At 44.5% G+C, this 23,293-nt stretch overlaps 1 protein-coding gene across 2 annotated transcripts in view; it reads left to right on the top strand.

The window, feature by feature from the left end:
* Nucleotides 1-1,665: 1,665 nt before the first annotated feature.
* LOC147453715 (2-oxoglutarate (2OG) and Fe(II)-dependent oxygenase superfamily protein) overlaps nucleotides 1,666-23,293 on the top strand; it is a 37,045-nt gene continuing 15,417 nt past the window's right edge. The window contains exon 1 of one of the 2 annotated variants that reach the window (XM_086515819.1): nucleotides 1,666-1,910. In XM_086515819.1, coding sequence (XP_086371945.1) covers nucleotides 1,827-1,910 — 84 coding nt within the window. In that variant the 5' untranslated portion in view covers nucleotides 1,666-1,826. The remainder of the gene's footprint in view (nucleotides 1,911-23,293) is intronic. The other variant, XM_086515820.1, reaches the window with a different exon arrangement.

The following is a 23,293-nucleotide window of genomic DNA, read 5'->3' as shown; positions in this document are numbered from 1 at the left end:
GACACGACACTGCCAACACTGTCTACACTGACAGTCAGAGCGCATTGGCATTTGCGAGGAACCCAGTTTTTTCATGTTCGCACAAAGCACATTGAGGTGCATTACCACTATGTCAGGGAGAGGCTCTCAGCAGGAGAGATCAGCTTGGCTTATGTGCCAACACAGGACAACCTTGCAGATCTTTTCACAAAGGCATTGTCTCGTGAGAAGCTCGAAGCTTTCTGCAAAGCTTTAGGCTTACTCCCCTTTGTGGACTGATCATGTGCTCAGGGCATGGCACTTCCCTTTACTCATGTGCCAACTGTCGTTCACCGCATCACTCCAGGGGGGATTTTTTACCATATGCATGTGGTAGTGATGTGTGTGAACATACTAGGACCGCCGGGGCATTTTTTCCCTCTTTAAGAGGTTTTTTCCCTCGTGCATTGTATATACGCCCATCACTCTAGGGCTATCTATCTTTCCATTGCATATCAAGTAACACACTCTCTATTGTATGCCTTGAGCTTCCTTCGTCTTCTCCAAGCTGTGTGTGTTTCTTTGCAACCCTGATTCCAACAGGCTCTTGAGTTTTAAAGGAAGGGACCCATTGACAAACTAAAACAAAAGAAGGTGTTAAATTTTCTATAAAAAACTAGATCTAATCACCAAAGAAAATAAACGATCTAAAATATGAAAGAAAATTTGGATCAATCAATACTTCACATAAAATGATGCTTAAATCTCTTCTTAACGAGTAGTTGTTTTAGAAAGCCCAAAACATACAACACACAGTCACAGAGATGTGGAGTCATATTTACTTGGTTAAACCCAACAATATTTTTTTCCAATCATGTGAAGAGGGCGGTTCACGTGAAAGAGGCGAAGTCTGCCTTTTAAATGTACTCACAATAGGATAAAAGCTTCAATCATGGGACACACTCTATATGAAAAATAATCGCACCCCGATTTAGAGACAACTTTGGCCCAATATTCCAACACTACTAACAAGGTCAAATGGTAGTATAGTTTGAAATATCGTTTATTAATTCGCTCAAGAGGGAGATCGAGCCCTCGTGGCATCAAAGTGCCACCTTTGGCCCTGGGTGGGGATCTTTTTATATGCCCTTTTTGTTACACACAATTTCATAATTCTACTAGTTCATGTGCGTAGAGCATTGTAAGAATCAACTCCTAAATATGCAGAAAGACCTTAAGAAGGCGAATCTTATGAGATAATTCTTAATCAAACCAATCATGGAGATAGATGGGTTGGTGAAAATTTCCATGTCTTTAATATGGGTCTCATGGGTCTTTTATCCTACATGTATTTTAACCTTGTAAAAGCTTCAAGACCAAGGCTCAAGAGAAGAAAGAAATGTTTTTTTTTTCAAATTTTTTTAGAGAGGTAGTTACAACTTGAAATTACAACTCACACAATCCTCAACACTAAGTAACACCCATATTTAAGAGGGGGAGGCAATGGGATCAAAGGCAGAGAAGCTCATACGCGAAAATCGAAGAGATCACAACCACAACAGTCAAATCAAAAACTAAATTTGGACGGGCACTAAACTTGGACAACTTAGGGAATGCATGTCACCTCACAATATAAGGTCATAAAAACAATTAGGCATACATGATGCCCGTGTGGGTGAGGTGGTTAGCCATTCCTAACTTAGACTACATCGTCACCGGTTCCAATCCCGGCTCCACGCCTTCGGCACCCGGCCTACTCGTTGGGTATAAGAGGCTCAACTAAGCAAGCTCGTCCACGAAAAGAATTGATTTTTGTATGGGCATACTTCGCGACAACTACATAAGTGTGTAAATTTACAGAGTAGGAAATGCACATGTTGGAGGAGGAAGTGCAGCAAGTTCTTGTGGACGTCTTTGGACATTCCGATGCGGAAAGTGAAGCGGATACAGAGGTACTGGTTGTGTGCGAGAGAGAGAGAGAGAGAGAGAGAGAGAGAGAGAGATAGAGACGCCTATTTTATTATGAAAGTTCGCTTTTGCCTTCCGTCGATGAGTCTGTCCCAATCGTGCTGTGTGTTTGGCAACCAAATACCAATCAAGACGACATGACTTGGTAATTAATTGCGTTGCACGAAACATTTCCAAACAAGAAGCGGTAGCCTACAAATGGGAACTTGAAACGGCAAGTGTAAAACCTAGGAAACGCTAGGGTATACGCAATGGAGGGTAGATGGGCACATGAAAAACCCGATAATGATGAATCTTGGCACCCAGATGAAGCAATAACAAAGCTTCACCGTTGTCGAGTTGTTGTTAGAATAGGTAGCGTAAGATGCAATAAAGACAAGAACTGCTCTCCGACCTGGTGGACACCTCGACTCCGATAAGATCCTCTAACACAAGAGAACACTAGTAATGCCACATCAACGAACAAGGCAATTGCAGAGACGAGAGACAGCTGAGGGAGAAAGAGACAGGACATGAGAGAGAGAGAGAGAGAGAGAGAGAGAGAGAGAGAGAGAGAGAGAGAGAGAGAGAGAGAGAGGAGAAGAAGAAGAAGAAGAAGAAGAAGAGATTGAGAGAGATATGGGAAAGGCTATCCATGTTGATAGCAAACTGCTTATACAAATGACCAAGGGTGGTCCGGCATAGGTCTGACATGCCCCAATGGATAGACCCAAGGTACACACAATTGCGATTGCTACTGTCATCTGTTTTTGCACACGAGACCATTGACATGGTCTCCACATGGGCTACCACCCTAGCCTCCTATGAAAGCAAGGCTCTGCTTGGATCTGCTCCTAGCAAGAAAGTTGATCTAGAGAGAGAGGGAGACATGTCTCATGTAGAGAGCATGGAGCATTTCCTCTCTAGTGCTTGCAGCTCTGGCTGCGGTACTTTGCATCTAGGTTATCACATTGTCTCTGTGTAGATGCCTTGAGAAGAAAAACGCAAGGAAGATCTCCTTGCTACCCACCACACCCGCGGTGGTGTTGCCCCAAGCCAGTGACTGAAGATGTGTTGGGTTGTTCAAAAACGCTAGGAAGGCTTCTCCCAAAAACGCTAGGAGCTGCCCTCCTTTGCCCAATTTTCACCCTAGGGGTGCTCTGAGATGGGCGTGTACACACTGCCTCCCAATGGTACCCGTGCCTTGCATATATATTTCTCCCAACAGAGGTGCTAGTCAGCCAGCTATCCACCAGTCCCCACGACCTCATAAATGGGTTATATATAGGGCACCAAATGTCACGTGACACATCCAACTCTATGTGTCCGTGGACAAGCTACAGCATGATGAGGGTTCAGTCAGTCGAGTCGGTCTAGATTTAGAAGTGATCTGGCACTTTTGTGAGTCTATTCGTAGACCGTGCATGCCCAGTCACTTAGTATAGATGCATATCCTTTGGTTGCACACAGCATGATCATCAGTATTCCCTTAGTTAGGGGAATTTTCCAGTGCATTTTCCCTATTTTTGGTATTTTTCACTTATTATTTTTAAGTGACTTTCCAACAAAAGTAGGTAGGGCAATTTTGCTAAGTTAATATATAAGCAAACCCAAGTTAGCACTAAATGGCAGAAGAGGCAACAGGAGCTCCCGCTCAACAGGCACCTTCTCAGCAAGAACCCATCAGAACCTTGGCGTTTGGGTATCCCCTCATCGCCCACACCCTCATCCAGCCTAGTGTTTTCAGTTTCTCACCATCGCCCACAAGCCTGGCATTTGTCAGCATTGCAGGGTCGCATCCTCCACAGACAGGTCAGCGTTTCACTAACGCTAGTAGAGGCAGCCCAGCGTTTTGGTTTTCAGCCCATTCCGCAGCAGAGGCAGCCCAGCGTTTTTGGTTTTCAGCCATAAATGCAGCAGGTACATCAGCGTTTTCAGCATCCCCCACAGTAGCAGATTCAGCCCTCAAAGCATTGCAGAAGACCCCTATTTTCAGCCCTCGAAAACGCAGCCAAAACAGTCATTTTCAGCCACCAAAACAGTCCCGAAATTCAGCAGTTAGAAGACCACAGATTTCAGCCCTAAAGTCGTCGTTGTCATCACCGTCGTCGTCATCGGCATAGTCCCAAGTTGCATCAGTCCATTGCATACGCATTGTACCACTTTGTGCAATCAAAAGTAGACCACTCTCGCCAACGAGAGTGGGGCCTTCGGAGGAGGGTTTCACAACGTCTCTGGTGTCGTATCTCTCTTCTCTCTCTATCTCTCAGTTTCATTCACTTGCACGCACAATGTCCATTCACTTTGTTTGTGATCATAGCACTTTCTCATTAAGAACAGAAGGCTCTACCTTCCATAAGAACAAAAGGAACCTTGAGCACAGTTCGGAGCACTTATCTTGAGCAAAGCGCAAACATTCATTCCGCTGCACCTAACATTGGTATCAGAGCTTTGACAGTGTTCTGTATCACTAAAGGAAAGAACCACAAGAACCACAAGAATTTTTTTTGCTTGTTGAGGTCGCACGAACCCAAGTTCGCTTGGGCATGTCGATTCCTAATCGTGTTTTGTTGAAGAGTGACAGGAATCCCAAGAAAGAAGGGCTTGTCCAGCCTCCCCTTGTGTCTCTTTTCACTCATTGAGAGCGGACCGTGCACTTAGCGGCCGTCCAATTGACGTGAGGTGGGAAAAAGCAACCTTGGTGTGAGCGCAAGGCCGCCAAGGGATGCGCCCGCAGAAAGGAGTAGAACTCGGGTGAAGAGAAGATCCTTCCAAACGCGGTTTGCAAGCGAAAAACTTCAAGAACCTCAAGAACCAAGACCCGCAAGAACCCAAGAACCCAAGTTCCTCGTGAACTTAAGAACCCAAGACCACAAGAACCCACGACTTCAGAATGATCATCACTCGAGGCGGAATGGATACTTCGCTTGGCGGTGATGAGCATGAGAGAGGTGAAGAAGAATTTTCCCCACCAGGACCTTTTTCTGACCCTTCCCCATCTATGACAAAGATTGCACTAACTCCTATGGAGGAGTTGGACTAAGAAAGAGAAGCAGAAAGAAAGGCCTACGAAGAAGACATGGCAGCCATAGAACGTAAGTACGACTTGCGAGAAAAAGAAAGTCAAGCAAGATTTGATCGCGAGAACAAAGCAATAATGCAAGAGATGTTGCGACTCTTTTCTCAAGCTAAGGCACAGATGCAAGAGATTCAGGAGATGGAGACTCTCTCAGTCTCTTCTTCTCCAAAGCATGACACATAGGATTTGCATGATTGTGTGAAGCATGATGATGATTTGATTGACAATGACTTGCATGATGTTTTGATTGACAATGATAAGCACAATGATTTGCATGATGATAAGCATGATATGATTTGAATGACGAGCATGATGATTTGCATGATCAAGATGTGATTTCTCGCAAGCATGAGGAGTTGCATGAAGATGATGTGATTGTTCACAAGGAAGATGTGTTAGTTGATGCTTTTGCTAGCGAAGCTAACATCGTTACAGATTCGATCAATCACGAAGAATCGATGAGTCGAGGTCCACAGATCCCCCACAAGAAGATTCAATAGATCCCGAAGAACCGATCTTTGCTCTCGAGCCTAGGTCCAAAGAGCCCTTACAGGAAGTATTATGTGTTCGCATGATTGATACGCACGCATTGTTCGAGTGTTTCATTTGTGATCGTTCCCTGTATTTTAGTCAACATCTTTATGTGATCCCTTTTCCTAAGCATGACATATTGTACGTTGAGTATGTTTCACTCATGAATGAGCACGAATGTATGTGGATTTTTCATGAAAAGCTGAAAAGTATGTATGTAAGGAAGTCACATTCCATGTCTCTTCCTTGGCATGACACAGTTTCCGAACGAGCACATGAAAGTATGAGCACCAAGCTAGGGCATTTCGGTTGTGAATTGCCACAGTTGATTGATTTAGATCATAAGAGAAAGATTCGATCTCATTGTTTGCATGTGTTTGATGAACGGTTTAGCACTCCGTCTATTGGTTCATCTACATTGCATGCACAGTCTTTGAGGAAGACGAGATTTTTTCCACTCACTTTACATGGAATAGGTATGTTCACGGTTTTGTGTTGGAAATGGTTTCAGGAATTTTCAGCCATGGAGATTCTTGAAGACGAAAGAAGAAGGTCTCTAGACGAAGTTGAAGTAAGGAAGGAGCCATTGAAGACTTTGTGTCGCTTTCGGCGCGGCCCAAAGAAGCAAGCGTTGCAAACCTTTATGAAGTTCAAGTACCGCATGACCCACACATCAGAGTGGGCCGGCGAAGAGTCCCTTCCAGGATTCCGGATGCTATTGGCGATCTCCCTCGACGTCATACAGTTCGGTACCAGTACCTCACTTTGAAAAGGAGGGGATGTCACGGGACACATCCAACCATAGTGTCCGTGGACAAGTTACAGCATGATCAGGATTCAGTCAGTCCAGTCAGTCTAGATTTAGAAGTGATCTGGCACTTTTGTGGTCTATTCGTAGACCGTGCATGCCCAGTCACTTAGCATATATGCATATCCTCTGGTTGCACACAGCATGATCATCAGTATTCCCTTCAGAATCCATCAGATTTAGTTAAGGAAATTTTTCAGTATATTTAGCCTATTTTCCCTATTTTTGGTATTTTTCACTTATTATTTTTAAGTGACTTTTCAACAAAAGTAGGTAGGGCAATTTTGCTAAGTTAATATATAAGCAAACCCAAGTTAGCACTAAATGGTAGAAGAGGCAACAGGAGCTCCCGCTCAACAGGCACCTTCTCAGCAAGAACCCATTAGAACCCTGGCGTTTGGGTATCCTCTCGTCGCCCACACCCTCATCTAGCCTAGCGTTTTCAGTTTCTCACCATCGCCCACAAGCCTGGCATTTGTCAGCATTGCAGGGTCGCATCCTCCACAGACAGGTCAGCGTTTCACTACCGCTAGCAGAGGCAGCCCAGCGTTTTGGTTTTCAGCCCATTCCGCAGCAGAGGCAGCCCAGCATTTTTGGTTTTCAGCCATAAATGCAGCAGGTACAGCAGCGTTTTCAGCATCCCCCACAGTAGCAGATTTAGCCCTCAAAGCATTGCAGAAGACCCCTATTTGCAGCCCTCGAAAACGCAGCCGAAACAGTCATTTTCAGCCACCGAAACAGTCCCGAAATTCAGCAGTTAGAAGACCACAGATTTCAGCCCTAAAGTCGTCATCGTCATCACTGTTGTCGTCATCGGCATAGTCCCAAGTTGCATCAGTCCATTGCATAGGCATTGTACCACTTTGTGCAATCAAAAGTAGACCACTCTCGCCGACGAGAGTGGGGCCTTCGGAGGAGGGTTTTACAACGTCTCTGGTGTCGTATCTCTCTTCTCTCTCTATCTCTCAGTCTCATTCACTTGCATGCACAGTGTCCATTCACTTTGTTTGTGATCATAGCACTTTCTCATTAAGAACGGAAGGCTCTACCTTCCATAAGAACAAAAGGAACCTTGAGCATAGTTCGGAGCACTCATCTTGAGCAAAGCGCAAACATTCATTCCAGTGCACCTAACACCAAAAACCCTATGGACTATAGAAGAAAAACCAAGCAAGGCTGGGAAATATAATCCCAGCGCAGGAGCTTGTTAGCCATGGAACAAAGCCAAAACCCTGAGCTAAACATCGCTAGACACATGCTGATGTAAGAAAACAGCTTCACTACGGTCGGGCACACCCACAAAACAGCCCTCACTCTCTGCCACCTGTCTCTGAGAGGAACTAGGATCAACTAAACGAATCCAAAGAGATGCCATAACTCTTAACAATTGTTCTGTTGCATCACTTATCGTGCAAGATATGATCATTGATGCTTAGTGCTTCCAAACGAGTATGTGCAAGTCTTGAAAGCATCAACGTTATGCATTGCTTACATGTTTTGCAAGGAATTTGCAACTTCAATAGCTTGAAATACATGCGAGCCAGTAGCCAACCAACATTTTCCCTCGTTTCTCACAACATTGAAACGCCTCCTTTGACTACAAACACAGAAACGCCATTTCCAGCCTTGGGGATGGCATTTCTTGCAACACATTTAATGAATACAAAAATATTGACACCATCAGGCATCTGACTCTGCTCTAATTTTAGCTACACTAAGGAAGCTCCTGTGACTTTGTACAATGTAGTATGTACCAATAAGGAAAACCAGATTGTGTTGCCTACGATACTCTTTTTTTTTTTTTTTTGGGGGGGGGGGGGTTGTGTCACGTACATATCTAATTCTATGTGCATGTGGATAAGCTAACTCCTATTTCTAGGGTTTAAAACAACCTAGGAAGTGTTCTTGCACCTTTGTGAGCATGTATGCAAGACATGCATGTCTAAGCACTTTAACGTAGTTGCATACCCTCTGATTGCACATGAGCACCGCCGGAGTGTATGCACTCGGGAGTGTTCCGATTATAGTCATTAGTATCAATGCTAGGTAGTTAACAGCATATGCAGCACCTCTTATGAATAACTCAAATTATTATAAGTGACACTTGTCGAGCTTAGTGAAGTCGTGGGGTTTTTATGCTTTTGCTCGACCTCATTGTGCATCCCTGTATAAGTGACCCCTTGGCTCATCCCTAGAGCATTAGTCAGTATCCTCAGGGGGCAACATGCACAGCTCCCTAGCATTTTCCAGCATCCGTCAACCTCAGCACCCTGGCGTTTTTCAGCATGATCACCAGTAGTAGCATATTAGAACCAGCAACACTATCAGTCCCTCAGATCAGCCAGTGTTAGTAGTTTTCAGTAGCAGATCAGCCTGGCAATTTCAGCCCATGCATCAGCATCAGATTTCAGGCCTTCTCCTCATCAGCACCAGCATTTTCAGTTTTCAGCCCATCATCGACATTGGCAACAGTAGACCCATAGCCTTGTCACTTTGCAAATCATAGCCAGAAGCCTGACCATTTTCTATTTTCAGCCCTTAGCCTCTCAAATTTAGCATCTACCGCATGATCACATTAGCATTGCAGCATCTAGATCCATTGTATCAGCATTGGATCCTTCGAGGGGGGTTGGGACCCCATCTGGTGTTAGTCCCAGGGACAGGTGTTAGGGAGTGAGGGCTGTTTTGTGGTTGTGCTTGGCCCGAGTTAGACAATGTTCTCATGTCGGGATGTTCTAGCCATGTTTAGCTCAGGGTTTTGGATTTGTTCCTTGGCCATACATGCTCCTGCTTGACTTTGGTATTTTCCCATAGTGGGGTTCTTACCTTCCCAGGACCCTAGGGGCTTGTGGGCCCCTTTGGCTTCTTGCTGGGTCGTGAGTGCTGGGCATGTGGGTTGGCAGCTTTTGGGGGGGCCTTTATTAGGCCCCAGGGGAGCTTCCTTAGGTATTGCAGATCAGCCCCACTGGGTGGGGGGGGGGGGGGGATGGGGGCTTTCTTAGGTGCCCCAGTGGGTGGCCGTAGAAGGCCGGTAGCCAGCAGGCAGGAGGGGGGGCAGCCTAGCGGTTTTGGGCAGCCACTTATGAGCGGAGGTTGGGAAGATGTGCAGTAGGAAGGGCAGCGAGACAGGTGCACGATGGTCCTGCCACACCCGTTGCAGTCAGTTCCCCATGCCCCCGGTGCACCAATCATATGCTATCACCATCAATCACTTCCGTTGCACCTAACATTGGTATCAGAGCTTTGAACGTGCTTCGGATTTCCAAAACTTCTTTGATGTAGAGAGAAAAAATTTATGAGCGAGGTTCCTTGGATTCTTGAATCACCAGTGTGAGGTAGTTTTCTCATGTCAGGATGTTCTAGCCATGTTTAGCTCAGGGTTGTGGTGGCTCTCTTCCTTGGCCATATAGGCTTCTACTTACCTTGGATATTTTCCTCGAACCGGGTTCTTGCCTTCCTAGGGGCCGTTGGGCCCCTTTAGATTTTTGCTGAGTTGTGAGGGTTGGGCATGTGGGTTGGCAGCTTTTGGTGGGGACCTTTATTTAGGCCCCCTAGGGGAGCTTCCTTAGGTATTGCAGATCAGCCCCACTGGGGGGGGGGGGGGGGGGGGGGGGGGGGGGGGGGGGGGGGAGAGGCACGCCCTCCCTTAGGTGCCCTATTTGGTAGCCGTAGGAGGCCGTAGCCAGCAGGCAAGAGGGGGTCAGCCTAGAGTTTTTGGGCAACCTCCTATACGAGCGCTTTTGGGTAGCCAACTATGAGCGGAGGTTGGGGAGATGTGCAACAAGAGGGGCAGCCAGTCAGGCACATGATGGTCCTTCCACACCCATTGCGGTCAGTTCCCCATGCACTCTGTGCAACAATCTTGACCATCAATCACTTCCGTTGCACCTAACATTGGTATCAGAGCTTTGAACGTGCTTTGGCTTTGTGAACTCAAGGGAAGAATCAAGAACCCAAGGTACCTCGCTCAGAATTTTTTTCTCTCTATGTCAAAGAAGTTTCGTGTTTGTGCTCCGGACTCGTACATGTTGCCTATAGATATTAGTCACTCCTACCCTTAGTCCATCGCGCATCAGGCACACTCCTGTCTTCATTGTTATGCCTTAGGGCCATTATGTTGTTTGATTCTGAGAGTTCTCAAGATGTCATTAGTGAGTCTCTTGTGAAATGTACACCTCTTTAGACTTCTACTATTCCCACCATTTCGATGTAGGGGCTCTCTGAAGGCATGGACACTCTGATCTCTCAAGAATATCATGATGTTAAATTGGTCATTCAACAAAGACAATTCACTCGTCGTTTTGTAGTCTCTAATCTCACAGGGTGTGATTTTATCTTGCGCATTAAGTGGTTCCCAGTCTCTAATCTCACAGGGTATGATATCATCTTGGACATTAAGTGGTTTCACAGGTTTAAGCTCATTATCGATTGGGATAAGCTCACGCTTTTCATCAAAGATAACGTGTCGCAATCGGTCCTCATTCGATGCGAGAGCGGTATTCGTTCCCCCTCTCTCTCTCTCTCTCTCTCTCATCTCTCACGTCCAAGCAAAAAGAGGGCTACGTAAAGGAGCCCACGAGGTGGTCATCTACGTCAACCCCACATCAAGGAACTTGGGTATTCGTGAAAGGTATGGTCATTTGTTTGCCAAGTTTGAGCATTTGTTTTTCCATGATAATCTTCCTACACTCCCTTCCAAGCGACCTAAGGATCATGTCGTCGACCTCCTGGACAGAGCACAGCCTATAAGTCTTTTCATATTGTTTGAACAATGCTAATAAAGAAAAGCTAGAGCGCAAGCTAGGTGAGTTGTTGGATAGGGGTTTTATACGTCTCAATGTAAGTCCTTTTGCTACTCCAATTCTGTTGTTTTGTAAGAAAATGGCTCATTGCGGTTATGTGTGCACATTGGATTACAGAACCTCGACAAATAACGATGAAGAAAAGTTCCCTATGCCTCGCATTGAGTACATTTTGGAGTGTCTCAATGGAGTGTCTCATTGATTTCGAAGATCGACTTGAAGAGTGACTATCACTAAGTAAGAATTGCAAAGCGACACATCTACAAGACCACCTTTAGAACCGAGCGAGGGTATTATGAGTTCACTGTTATGCTGTTTGGTTTGACGTGTGCACCGGGTATGTTTAATCATATGATGATGCATATCTTCGTTGACTTGGTCGGTAAGTACGTGTTTATTTATCTCGATGAAATTCTTATTTTCTCAGCTTTCTGGGAACATCATGCTATAGATGTGGAGAAAGTTTAGCCCTATTGGATGCTAACCATCATTATATTGCAGCAAAGAAGTCGGAATTTTTTCCAACTACTATTTGCTATTTGGGCTACATCATCTCTCAACGACATTCGGCTTGATCCCACTAAGATAGGTGAGGTAAGAGAGTGGCCTATGCTTGAGACAACATATGATGTTAGGTGCAGCGGAATGAATGTTGTATTTTCTCAAAATTAGTGATCTTTATTTGCTCAAGGTTCCTTTTAGTTCTTAGGGAAAGAGAGAGCTTTCCGTCTTGTAGAGTGCTGTGGTCACGAACAAAGTGAGTGGATATTGTGTTTGCAAGTGAATGAGACTGAGAGAAGGAGAGAGAAGAGATACGACACCCGAAAGGTTGTAAAACCCTCCTCTGAAGGCCCCACTCTCGTCGGCGAGAGTGGTCTATTCTTTGATTGAACAAAAGTGTACAATGCGTATGCAATGGACTATGCAACTTGGTCTATGCCGACGACGGTGACGATGACGACGACGACGACGATGACGATGACGACGACGACGACGATGGCTGAAATCTGAGATCTTCTAATCGCTGAATTTCGGGACTGTGTCGGTGGTTGAAAATGACTGTTTTGGCTGCGTTTTCTTGGCTGAAAAATGAGGTTTCTGAGGGCTGAAAACTGATGGTCTTTACGGGCTGAATCTGCTATACTTTAGGTGAATAATGCCGGTCTTAATTTGCTGCTGAAATCCAAAAACGCCAGGGGCTGAAATTGGTCCTTCTGTTGCCAGGGTTTTGCAAATGCAAAAACGCTAGGCTGATCTGTTGTGTCGTGATGACGCCGGGGCTGATTTGCTGTGCACAAATCGCCAAGGCTGATCTGATGCAAAAACGCTAGGTCTTTTGTGGAGAAAACGCCAGAGTAGTCGCGTGGGTTGGTCTTGCTGAGAAGTTGCTTGTTGAGCAAGGTGCTCCTGCTGCCTCTTCTGCCATTTAGTGCTAACTTGGGTTTGCTTATATAGAAACTTAGCAAAATTGCCCTACCTACTTTTCTTGGAAAGTCACTTAAAAATAATAAGTGAAAATCCCAATAATTAGGAAAATAGGCTAAATGCACTGGAAAATTCCCCTAACTGATGCGAATGGATTCTGATGGGAATTCCGATGATCATGCTGTGTGCAACCGGAGGATATGCATCTATGCTAAGTGACTGGGCATGCACGGTCTACGAATAGACTCACAAAAGTGCCAGATCACTGCTAATCTAGACTTGACTTGACTGAACCCTGCTGTAGTGTAGCTTGTCCACGGACACATAGGGTTGGGATGTGTCACGTGACATCCCCTCCTTTTCAAAGTGAGGTACTGGTACCAAACTGTATGGCGTCGAGGGAGATCGCCAACAGCATCCGGAATCCTGGAAGGGACTCTTCGTCGGCCCACTCTGCTGTGTGGGTCGTGCGGTACTTGAACTTCATAAAGGTTTGCAACGCTTGCTTCTTTGGGCCGCGCCGAAAGCGACACAAAGTCTTCTGAATCTCCTTTCTTGCGTCAACTTCGTCTAGAGATCTACTTCTTTCGTCTTCAAGAATCTCCATGGCTGAAAATTCTTGAAACCATCTCCAACACAAAACCATGAACATACCCATTCCATGTAAAGTGAAGGAAAAAAATATTGTCTTCTCTAAAGACTGTGTATGCAATGTAGATGAACATAGAGACGGAGTGACAACCCGTTCATCAAACACATGCAAACAATGAGATCAAATCTTTTCTGTTTGATCGAAATCAATCAATGGTGGCAAATCACAATGGAAATGCCCATGTTTGGTGCTCATACTATCATGTGCTCATTCGGAAACTGTGTCATGCCAAGGAAGAGACATGGAATGTGACTTCCTGACATACAAACTTTTCAGCTTTTCATGAACAATCCACATACATTCGTGCTCATCCATGAGAGAAACGTGCTCAACATGCAATATGTCATGCCTAGCAAAAGGGATCACATAACGATGCTGACTAAAATACAGGAAACCTTCACGAATGAAACACTTGAACCATGCGTGCGTGTCAATCATGCGAGCACATAATACTTCCTGTGATGGTTCTCTGGACCGAGGCTCGAGAACCAAGATCGGTTTGTCCTGAATGATCAAATCATCCTGTGGGGGTTCTTTGGACCTTGACTCGAAAGCCAAGATCAGATCTTCGTGATTGATCGAATCTTCTTGTGGGGGATCTGTGGACCTCTACTCAAAAGCCAAGATCAATTCTTGGTGATTGATCGAATCTACAATGAGGTTAACTTCGCTAGAAAAAGCATCAACTAACACATCATCCTTGTGAACAATCACATCTTCTTCATGCAACTCATCATGCTTGTGAGAAATCACATCTTGATCATGCAAATCATCATGCTTGTCATTGTCATCCAAATCATTATGCAAATCATTGGCATCCAAATCATCATGCTTATCATTGTCATTCAAATCATCATGCTTAGCAATATCATTCAAATCATCATCATGCTTCAAACAATCATGCAAATCCTGTGTATCCTGCTTTGGAGAAGAAGAGACTGAGAGAGTCTCCTTTTTCCGATTCTGTTGCATCTGTGCCCGAGCTTGAGAAAAGAGTCGCAATAACTCTTGCATTTGTGCTTTGTTCTCGTGAAAAAATTCTGCTTCTATGGCTGCCCTTCTTGGTACTTATGCTTGATGGCTGCCATATCTTCTTCGTAGGCTTTTCTTTCTGATTCTCTTTCTTGGTCCAACTCCTCCATAGGAGTTAGTGCAATCTTTGTCGTAGATGGAAAAGGGGGAGGGTCGGAAAAACCTCTTGGTGGGGAAAATTCTTCTTCGCCTCTCTCATGCTCATCACCTCCAAGCGAAGTATCCATTCCGCTTCGAGTGATGACCATTCTGCAATCGTGGGTTCTTATGGGTTCTTGGGTTCTTAAGTTCACGAGGAACTTGGGTTCTTGGGGGTCCTTGATTCGTGAGAATCTTGGGGTCTTGAGGATCTTGAGGTTCTTGAGTCGTGAGGGTCTTGGGTTCTTGGTTTTCTTGCGCTTGCAAATCGCGTTGGAGAAGGATCTTCTCTTCACCCAAGTTCTACCCTTTTCTGCGGGCGCACCCCTTGGCGGCCTTGCGCTCACACCAAGGTTGCTTTTTCCCACCTCACGTCGATTGGCCGGCCGCTAAGTGCACGGTCCGCTCTCAATGAGTGAAAAGAGACATAAGGGGAGGCTAGACAAGCCCTTCTTTCTTGGGATTCCTGTCACTCTTCAACAAAACACGATTAGGAATCGCCATGCCCAAGTAAACTTTGGGTTCGTGCGATCACAAGAAGCAAAAAAAATTCTTGTGGTTCTTGTGGTTCTTTCCTTGAGTAATGCAGAACACTTCCAAAGCTCTGATACCAATGTTAGGTGTAGCGGAATGAATGTTGTATTTTCTCAAGATTAGTGATCTTTATTTGCTCAAGGTTCCTTTTAGTTCTTAGGGAAAGAGAGAGCTTTCCGTCTTGTAGAGTGTTGTGGTCACGAACAAAGTGAGTGGATATTGTGCATGCAAGTGAATGAGACTGAGAGAAGGAGAGAGAAGAGATACGACACCCGAAAGGTTGTAAAACCCTCCTCCGAAGGCCCCACTCTCATCGGCGAGAGTGGTCTATTCTTTGATTGCACAAAAGTGTACAATGCGTATGCACTGGACTATGCAACTTGGTCTATGCAGATGACGACGACGGTGACGACGACGATGACGACGATGGCTGAAATCTGAGATCTTCTAATCGCTGAATTTCGGGACTGTTTCGGTGGCTGAAAATTACTGTTTTGGCTGCGTTTTCTTGGCTGAAAAATGAGGTTTCTTACGGCTGAAAACTGATGGTCTTTACGGGCTGAATCTGCTATACTTTAGGTGAATAATGCCAGTCTTAATTTGCTGCTGAAATCCAAAAACGCCAGGGGTTGAAATTGGTCATTCTGTCGCCTGGGTTTTGCAAATGCAAAAACGCTAGGCTGATCTGCTGTGTCGTGTTGACGCCGGGGTTGATTTGCTGTGCACAAATCGCCAAGGCTGATCTGATGCAAAAACGCTAGGTCTTCTGTGGAGAAAACGCCAGAGTAGTCGCTGGGGTTGGTCTTGCTGAGAAGTTGCCTATTGAGCAAGGTGCTCCTATTGCCTCTTCTGCCATTTAGTGCTAACTTGGGTTTGCTTATATAGAAACTTAGCAAAATTGCCCCACCTACTTTTGTTGGAAAGTCACTTAAAAATAATAAGTGAAAATCCCAATAATTAGGAAAATAGGCTAAATGCACTGGAAAATTCCCCTAACTAATGCGAATGGATTCTGATGGGAATTCCGATGATCATACTGTGTGCAACCGGAGGATATGCATCTATGCTAAGTGACTGGGCATGCACGGTCTACGAATAGACTCACAAAAGTGCCAGATCACTGCTAATCTAGACTTGACTTGATTGAACTGACTGAACCCTGCTGTAGTGTAGCTTGTCCACGGACACATAGGGTTGGGATGTGTCACGTGACATATGATGTTCGCTCATTTTTGGGTTTGTGTCAAGCATGTAGTTCTCACATTAGACACTTTGCTCACATTGCCGCACCATTGCCTGATTTGTTAAAAGGTGTCAAGACTCGCCGTCAGCGTGTAGTCATGACTAATGCTGCTAAGAGTGCTTTTGAAGCGCTCAAAGTAGTAGTCACAAAGGCACCGTGCCTCGTCCTTGCCTCTTGGGAGGAGCCTTTTGAGGTTTGGACTAATGCTAGCAATAGTGCTATGGGTGGAGTTTTACAACAAAATGATTATCCAATGGCTTTTCTCTCTCATAAACTAATTAGTGTTGAGAAGAATCATATTGTCTATGGTAAAGAACTTCTCTCTGTCATTCATGCATTGAAGAAGTGGAAGCATTTCATTTATGGGCGTGATTTTGTCGTTCGCACAGGTCACCAAGCACTTAAGTGGCTTCAATCTATGCCTAGTGCTCATTGCAGTGATAGACAAGCATAATGGTCTTAGATTTTTGAGCAATTTGGTGGTGTGATTGAGTACGTACTTGCAAAAGCTAACCCCATTGCGGATGCATTGAGTAGAAAAGGACAAATTCTTTCGTTAGAAACACATTCTTTTCTCTCTATTCAAGGTGTGGGTTTTGATGATCCAAAAAAACCCGTAGGTTCAGAGTTTGAAAAGCATTGATTACAAGCACTTAATTCATAAGATTCGTGCAATTATCTCATTGATGGTTGGCTTTTTTTTAGGAACCGTTTGTGTGTGTTGTCTTCTCACAAAGCATTAATTTTGTATGACGCACATGATGCATTAACGGGTGCTAACATAGGTATAAATGCTACATAAGAAAAGATTGAACGATATTTCCGTTGGCCAAAGATGCGCGAGGATGTGTAAACCATGATACTAAATGTGTTGTGTGTCAAAAAGTTAAAGTCCCTCATGGTAAGCAACAAGGACTACTCATGCCGTTACGTATTCCTGACGGATTATTTGAGGATATAAGTATGGATTTTGTAACCAATTTACCTCCTTGCTCAACGCGCAATGTGTAACTATCGTTGATACATTTAGCAACTTTTGCATGCTAATCCCTTGCAAGACCAATGCTACCGCACAAGATGTTGCACGATTGTTCATAGAGCATTCGTATCCACTGTGTGGTCTACCTAAATCAGTTGTGTCTTGTGATACAAAGTTCACATCCCATTTATGGCGTACTTTGTTTGACAATTTTGAGACTCGATCAAATTTTTTTTCTACATTTCATCCACAATTTGACGGGCAAACTGAAATATACAACCAGTTGGTATTTAATGTTCTTAAAGTATATGTTCATGATAAAGAATTTAAGTGGGAACAATATTTGTTGTTAGTTCAGGCTATCCTGAATGATCCATTTTTTAGTGCAATCGATCTTGCTCTATACGAGGCAGCATTTGATCGACAATTTCAGTCTTTGTTGACTAGGTCTATTTTCAAAGTTCATGATGCTAATTCTGTTAGTCAAACCTATGTAGAGGTACTCGAGAGTGTTAAGCTTCGGCTTAGCAAGGCTCAAGAGTCCTATTCTAGGCATGCTAATAAGCATCGACAAGGTGTCTCTTTTAAGCAGGGTGACTGGGAGTTTTTAAGGATCATGAAGCAACGTCTCAAGCAAGTCTGTATCGCTTTCGGCGCGACCCAAAGAAGCAAGCATTGCAGTTCTTTTTGAAGTTCAAGTATCATGACACCCGGGTGACGAAGATTTTTGCACAGATAACCCTGAGTTGTGGGCAGACTACAAGGAAGCCATGCAGCTCGGTACCAATATCTCATCTTGAAAAGGGGGGATGTCACGTGCACATCTATGTGCACGAGGGCAAGCTCTAACTCTTAATTCTAGGATTTAGGACAGCCTAGGAAGTGTTTTGACACCCTTGTGAGCCTGTACGCAGGACATGCGTATCCAGGCACTTTAGATTAGTTGCATAGCCTCTGATTGCACATGAGCATAGCCAGTGTCTGCTAAGTGTAGGCAATGGGGAGTGTTCCCATACAGTTGCATTTGTACCCAGCCTAGGTATTTATCTGCATGTGAATCACCTCTTATTAGTAGTTTTCCAACTTATTAATAAGTGGCATATTAGCATCAATTTATAAGGATCGTGGGCTCAATATGGCATTGCTCAACCCAGTTTTTGAATGCCTATATAAGCTAAGGGGGTCATTTCTAGGCAAGAACAAAAGTACCTGCAGAATCCGCAGCACAAGGACTTGTAGCATCGGCGTTTTCCAGCACCTCATCGCCAACTTTTACAGCCCCTCATCGTGAGCGTTTCTAGCCAGCATTCTTCAACGTCTTCAGCAGCACCATCATCGTAGTTCAAGACCAACCTTGGCGTTTTCAGCCATAGCAGAATTCAGTCTTTATCGCCAGCAAATTGCAAAGTTCAACTTGAGTTTCCTAGCGTTTTACCACAAGTTGTCACGAGGACGTGGCAATTGCTAACCTTAGTTGTTGGTTTCTTTTCGATGATTTTCGTTTAATTTTTGAGACCCTCTTTTTTTGAAGTTGCAAATGGCCAGACATTGTATGGCCAGTGTGAAACAGTAGTTTCACCCGCAGACGGGAAGTTGGTCGGCACTGGAACTCAACGGAAGCTCTTGAAAACGAGAGTCTATTTTCCACTAACTGCGTCCCTTTATGCATAATCATTCCCGCAATAAAAACAAGGGAGAAACACGCAAAATGCACGCACACATGCTTGCTGTAATTTTCTGCACATAACCCGAAAATGTTACCTGAGACGTTCCAATGCCGAAATAGGGACCTTTTTTGCGATGAAATCGCACCAAACTTTGTGTACGCGTAGTGTAGGTAGAGAAGAACTAGACTCTATGAGTGCTTTGCTGAAATTCACCCTAATAGAGGTGATTAGGGACTAAAAACAGAGAATTTGCAGCAGCTAGGTGTGAAAGAAAGAGAGTTTCCTTCTACTTTTTCGCGATGAATCTTCCTCCACAGCAGCCTATGATCAAGAGAAACCTTGTTCTAGGTGATGGGAGCTCCAAGACTCCACATACACCACAAGAGCCGATTCTCTAGCTTCAATGGAGAGCTCCGATGCGTAGAGCACGCTCACTTTTGGGATAGGTGCACTGCCAACCTGTGAAGAGGGGGAGGGGGCGCTAGAGAATGAGGGAGGGTGAGAGTGAGAGTGAGAGTGAGAGTGAGAGAGTCAGGTTGCATTGGTAAGTGTGCGCGTGCCAAGTGGCACACTTAAAAACTTAAAAACCATTCAACTTTCACATTTTAAAAGTCCCTAAGCTGTTAATAAAATGTGAAAATTAACTCACAATTGCACACACAGATGCTACTAGTAAAATGTTAGCTGCTTCCTAGCACAATGTCGTACCGACACTGCTCTGGCATTACCTGTTCGCACTTGTCCGGCCATTTGCTCCATCACAAATCATTTAAAATATTTTGATTGACTTATCCTAATACCGTAAAAATAATTCAGGCCTTAGGATTACTGTTCTACTTTGTTGCAGATTGTCCACAAATGAAAAGGCCAGCTAATTCGGATGATAAAGAAGATAAGAAAGGAAAGAAGCCTAAGCCCACTGCAGGTTTGGTGCCAGATATGGTGGGTAACAGGCCAAGTACAGATACCTGCGAGTTATGCAGAGCATGGGATAAAGTCAGAGATTAGACGGCACTCATCTTCTTTGATCTAGGTGCCAAAGAAAACTTTTATCTCACCAGAGTTAGTTATGAAGCGTGGCATCAGAGCGGAAGAGATGGGGTACACGGCAGAGGGAGGGCTGGCATATACTGGCCACTCAGAGTGTGTTACTCCCATCATTGGAAAACTGCGTCTGCATATTCAGTCGTATGTGGACATTGAAGAGTTCTATATCATGCCATTGGAAGGGTGTGATGCGCTATTGGGAATCCCGTGGATTGTTCAGAGTACATGGTGTGCTGGTTGTCTTCGGCAAAACGATCACCGTTCAACATAGGGGCAAAACTCATTTTTTGGAGTAAAGCTCAAAGGGGCGTCTGTCCCTATTGTATTTGCTTCGGTTATCACTTCTGTAATTAAAAATCATCTTTCTGTGTACTTGATCTTTGCACGTGATGTTTTAGATAATTGTTAGTCAAATTTATCTGTGTTAGATAAAGAAAGGTCAGCATTTTTGCGAGAGTTTAATGACTGTTTTTCTGATTCATTACTGTCGCAATTGCCGGCGGAGAGGCCTGAGGACCATGCGATAGATTTGGTGCCAGGGTGTAGCCCACCGAACAGACCTCCCTACAGGGTTAGTGCGACGGAGCAGAAAGAGATTATGGGCCTGGTAGAGGAGCTTTTAGAGATCAGCCTAGTTCTTCACCTTTCTGCTCCCCAGTGCTTTAAGTGCAGAAGAAGGATGGCTCTTGGCGCATGTGTATTGATTATCGTGCGTTGAAACATGTTCCCTATCCCAAGGATTGATGATATTCTTGACCGTTTAGAGGGTACTGCAATTTTCAGCAGGATAGACCTTAAGAGTGGGTACCATCAAATTCATATAAGGCCAGAGGATGTGCACAAGACTACGTTTAGAACGACATTTGGCCTTTATGAGTTCTTAGTGATGCCATTTGGTCTTACAAATGCTCCTGCCACGTTCAATAGAATGATGGACCGGAGTTTTTGCTCGCATGAGAAGTTTCTTGGCACATTCTTTGACGACATGATAGTCTACTCGAAGAATGAAGAGGAGCATAGGCGCCACTTATCCATTGTGTTCGAAGAGCTGCACACTCACAGGTTACTTGTCAATCCTAAGAAAAGTGAATTCTTCTTGGAAGAGATCCACTTTCTTGGACACAGTGTCAAAGGATGGTGTTTGTATGGATCCCACAAAGGTTCAAGCTATTAAGACATGGCCAGACTTAAAGACTGTGCATGATGTCCGAAGCTTCTTGGGACTGTGCTCATACTATAGAAGGTTTATCAAGAATTTTGCAGAGATAGCTTCACCTCTTTCACGCTTTGCGAAAGAAAGAGCTCACTTTCAGATGGACCCAAAGAGAGATTTCAACTTTCAGTCTCTTAAAGGAAAAGTTGACTTCAGATCCCGTGACTGTTTTACCAGACCTCAGGAAGTCATTTACGGTCCAATGTGACGCGTGTGGCAATAGCATCGGAGCAGTACTAATGCAAGATGGTCGGGTAGTAGCTTATGAGAGCAAAATCCTGCAAGGGCCAGAAAAGACTATGCAAGTCTATGAGAAAGAATTATTGGTTGTGATTCATGCACTCTCTAGCAGCGTAACCGCAAAACGCGTTTTAGCAAGCTGAAACGCGAAACGGATGAAACGGTTTCACCTGCAAGGTGAAACGCCTCGAGTGAAACGCATAAAATAAAAATTTCCTTTAGAGAATTTGGCCATTAAATAGTTATTTATTTATTATGTATATATGCTATTTCAAGGTTAACATAGTATGTGTTTCTACTCACTGCACTATGAACACCTATTTTGTCGATACATAACTCTATATATACACAAAATTGGCGTTTCGGTCAAACGTTTCAGTGAGGCCTTAGCCTAGAGTGAAACGTTTCGGGTCTGAAACGTTTCGCGATTACGCTACAAGTAGTGCTGATTTTGTTGTCCAGACAAATCATCAGACCGTGCGATACTTCTTGACACAGTCAAAGCTATCCAAAAAGCATATTCGATGGGCAAGCATTCTTTTTCCAAATTATGCATGTGGAAGGCAAGAAGTGTAAGGTGCAGCGGAAGTGAATGTTGAACTTTGCTCAAGATGAATGCTCCGAACTGTGCTCAAGGGTTCCTTTTACTTATGGAAGGGAGAGCCTTCCGTTCCTTTAGTGAGAGAGTGCAATGGACACAAACAAAGTGGATGAACAGTGTGAATGAAGGTACATGAGACTGAGAGAGAGAGAGAGAGAAGAATATGACACCAGAATGTTGTCAAACCCTCCTCCGAAGGCCCCACTCTCTATGGCGAGAGCGGTCTACTATTGATTACACAAATCTTACAATGCTTTGGACTTGCCGACGATGAGGACGATGACGAGACGGGCTGAAATCTGAAAATGCTAAGGGCTGAAATCTGCAAATGTTTATTTGCTGAATTCTGACTCTATGTCGATGTGACGATGTCGATGGCGACGATGCGACAACGACGCGCTGAAAACGCAGATGCTGAAATCTGCGTTTTTCGGGCTGAATCTGCAAACTGCGCTGGATCTGACCGTGCGCCGTGCGGCGAGGATCTGTTTTGCGGGAAGGTGAGATTGGCGAGGTTCGGGATTTGCTCTACGGAGTGTCTACGCTGAAAACTGAAAACGTTGGTCTTGTTGTTGGTTCTGTCGCGAAGATAACGCTAAGGTGCCAGGCTGATGCAAAAACGCTAGGGCTGAAAACTGATCTTGCGGTGGGAATCTGCTAACACTAGGGAAATCTGTTGTTTGCTGTGGACTCTGCTAACGCTAGGGATGATCTGCTGTGTCGTGTTGTCGCCGGGGCTGTTCTGCTGTGCAAAAACGCCAGGCTTCTATCTTGCTTAAAAATGCTAGGTCTTTTGTCTTGGGGGGTCTTGCTGAGAAGCTACCCGATGAACACCCGGTTCCTGCTGCCTAAAGTGCTAAAGTGAAAAATGTCAAAAATAGGGAAAATAGGTCTATGCATTGTAAAAATGCTCATGATGGGTTCTGATGGGAATCTGATGGTCATGTTGTGTGCAACCAGAGGATATGCATCTACTCTAAGTGTCTGGACATGCACGGTCTGCGAACAGACTCACAAAAGTGCCATATCACTTCCTAATCTAGGCTGACTGAACTGAATTGAACCCTTGCCATGAAGTAGCTTGTCCACGTACACATAGGGTTAGATGTGCACGTGACAAGAAGAACGTTGTGGTTGATGCGTTATCAAGGAAGCCACAAATTTCAACTGTGTCAATTGTTTATCATCATGAGCTTGATGACATGAAGGAACATTATGCTACTGATGAAGATTTTGCAAGGGTTTTTGAACAGTTGCTAGAGGGGCAACATCATGAGCACCACCTCCTCAGAGACGGTTTTATGATGATGCATGGCAGACTTTGTGTTACTAGGCCATTGCAACATAAGGTCATGGTAGAAAGTCATGTCTCACTGTATGCAGGGCATCGTGGTATT

Source organism: Adiantum capillus-veneris, chromosome 7 (assembly GCF_014529385.1).
Source record: "Adiantum capillus-veneris isolate H3 chromosome 7, ASM1452938v2, whole genome shotgun sequence".
In the NCBI taxonomy this organism is placed as follows: domain Eukaryota; kingdom Viridiplantae; phylum Streptophyta; class Polypodiopsida; order Polypodiales; family Pteridaceae; genus Adiantum; species Adiantum capillus-veneris.
This window is presented reverse-complemented; position numbering and strand designations above follow the sequence as displayed.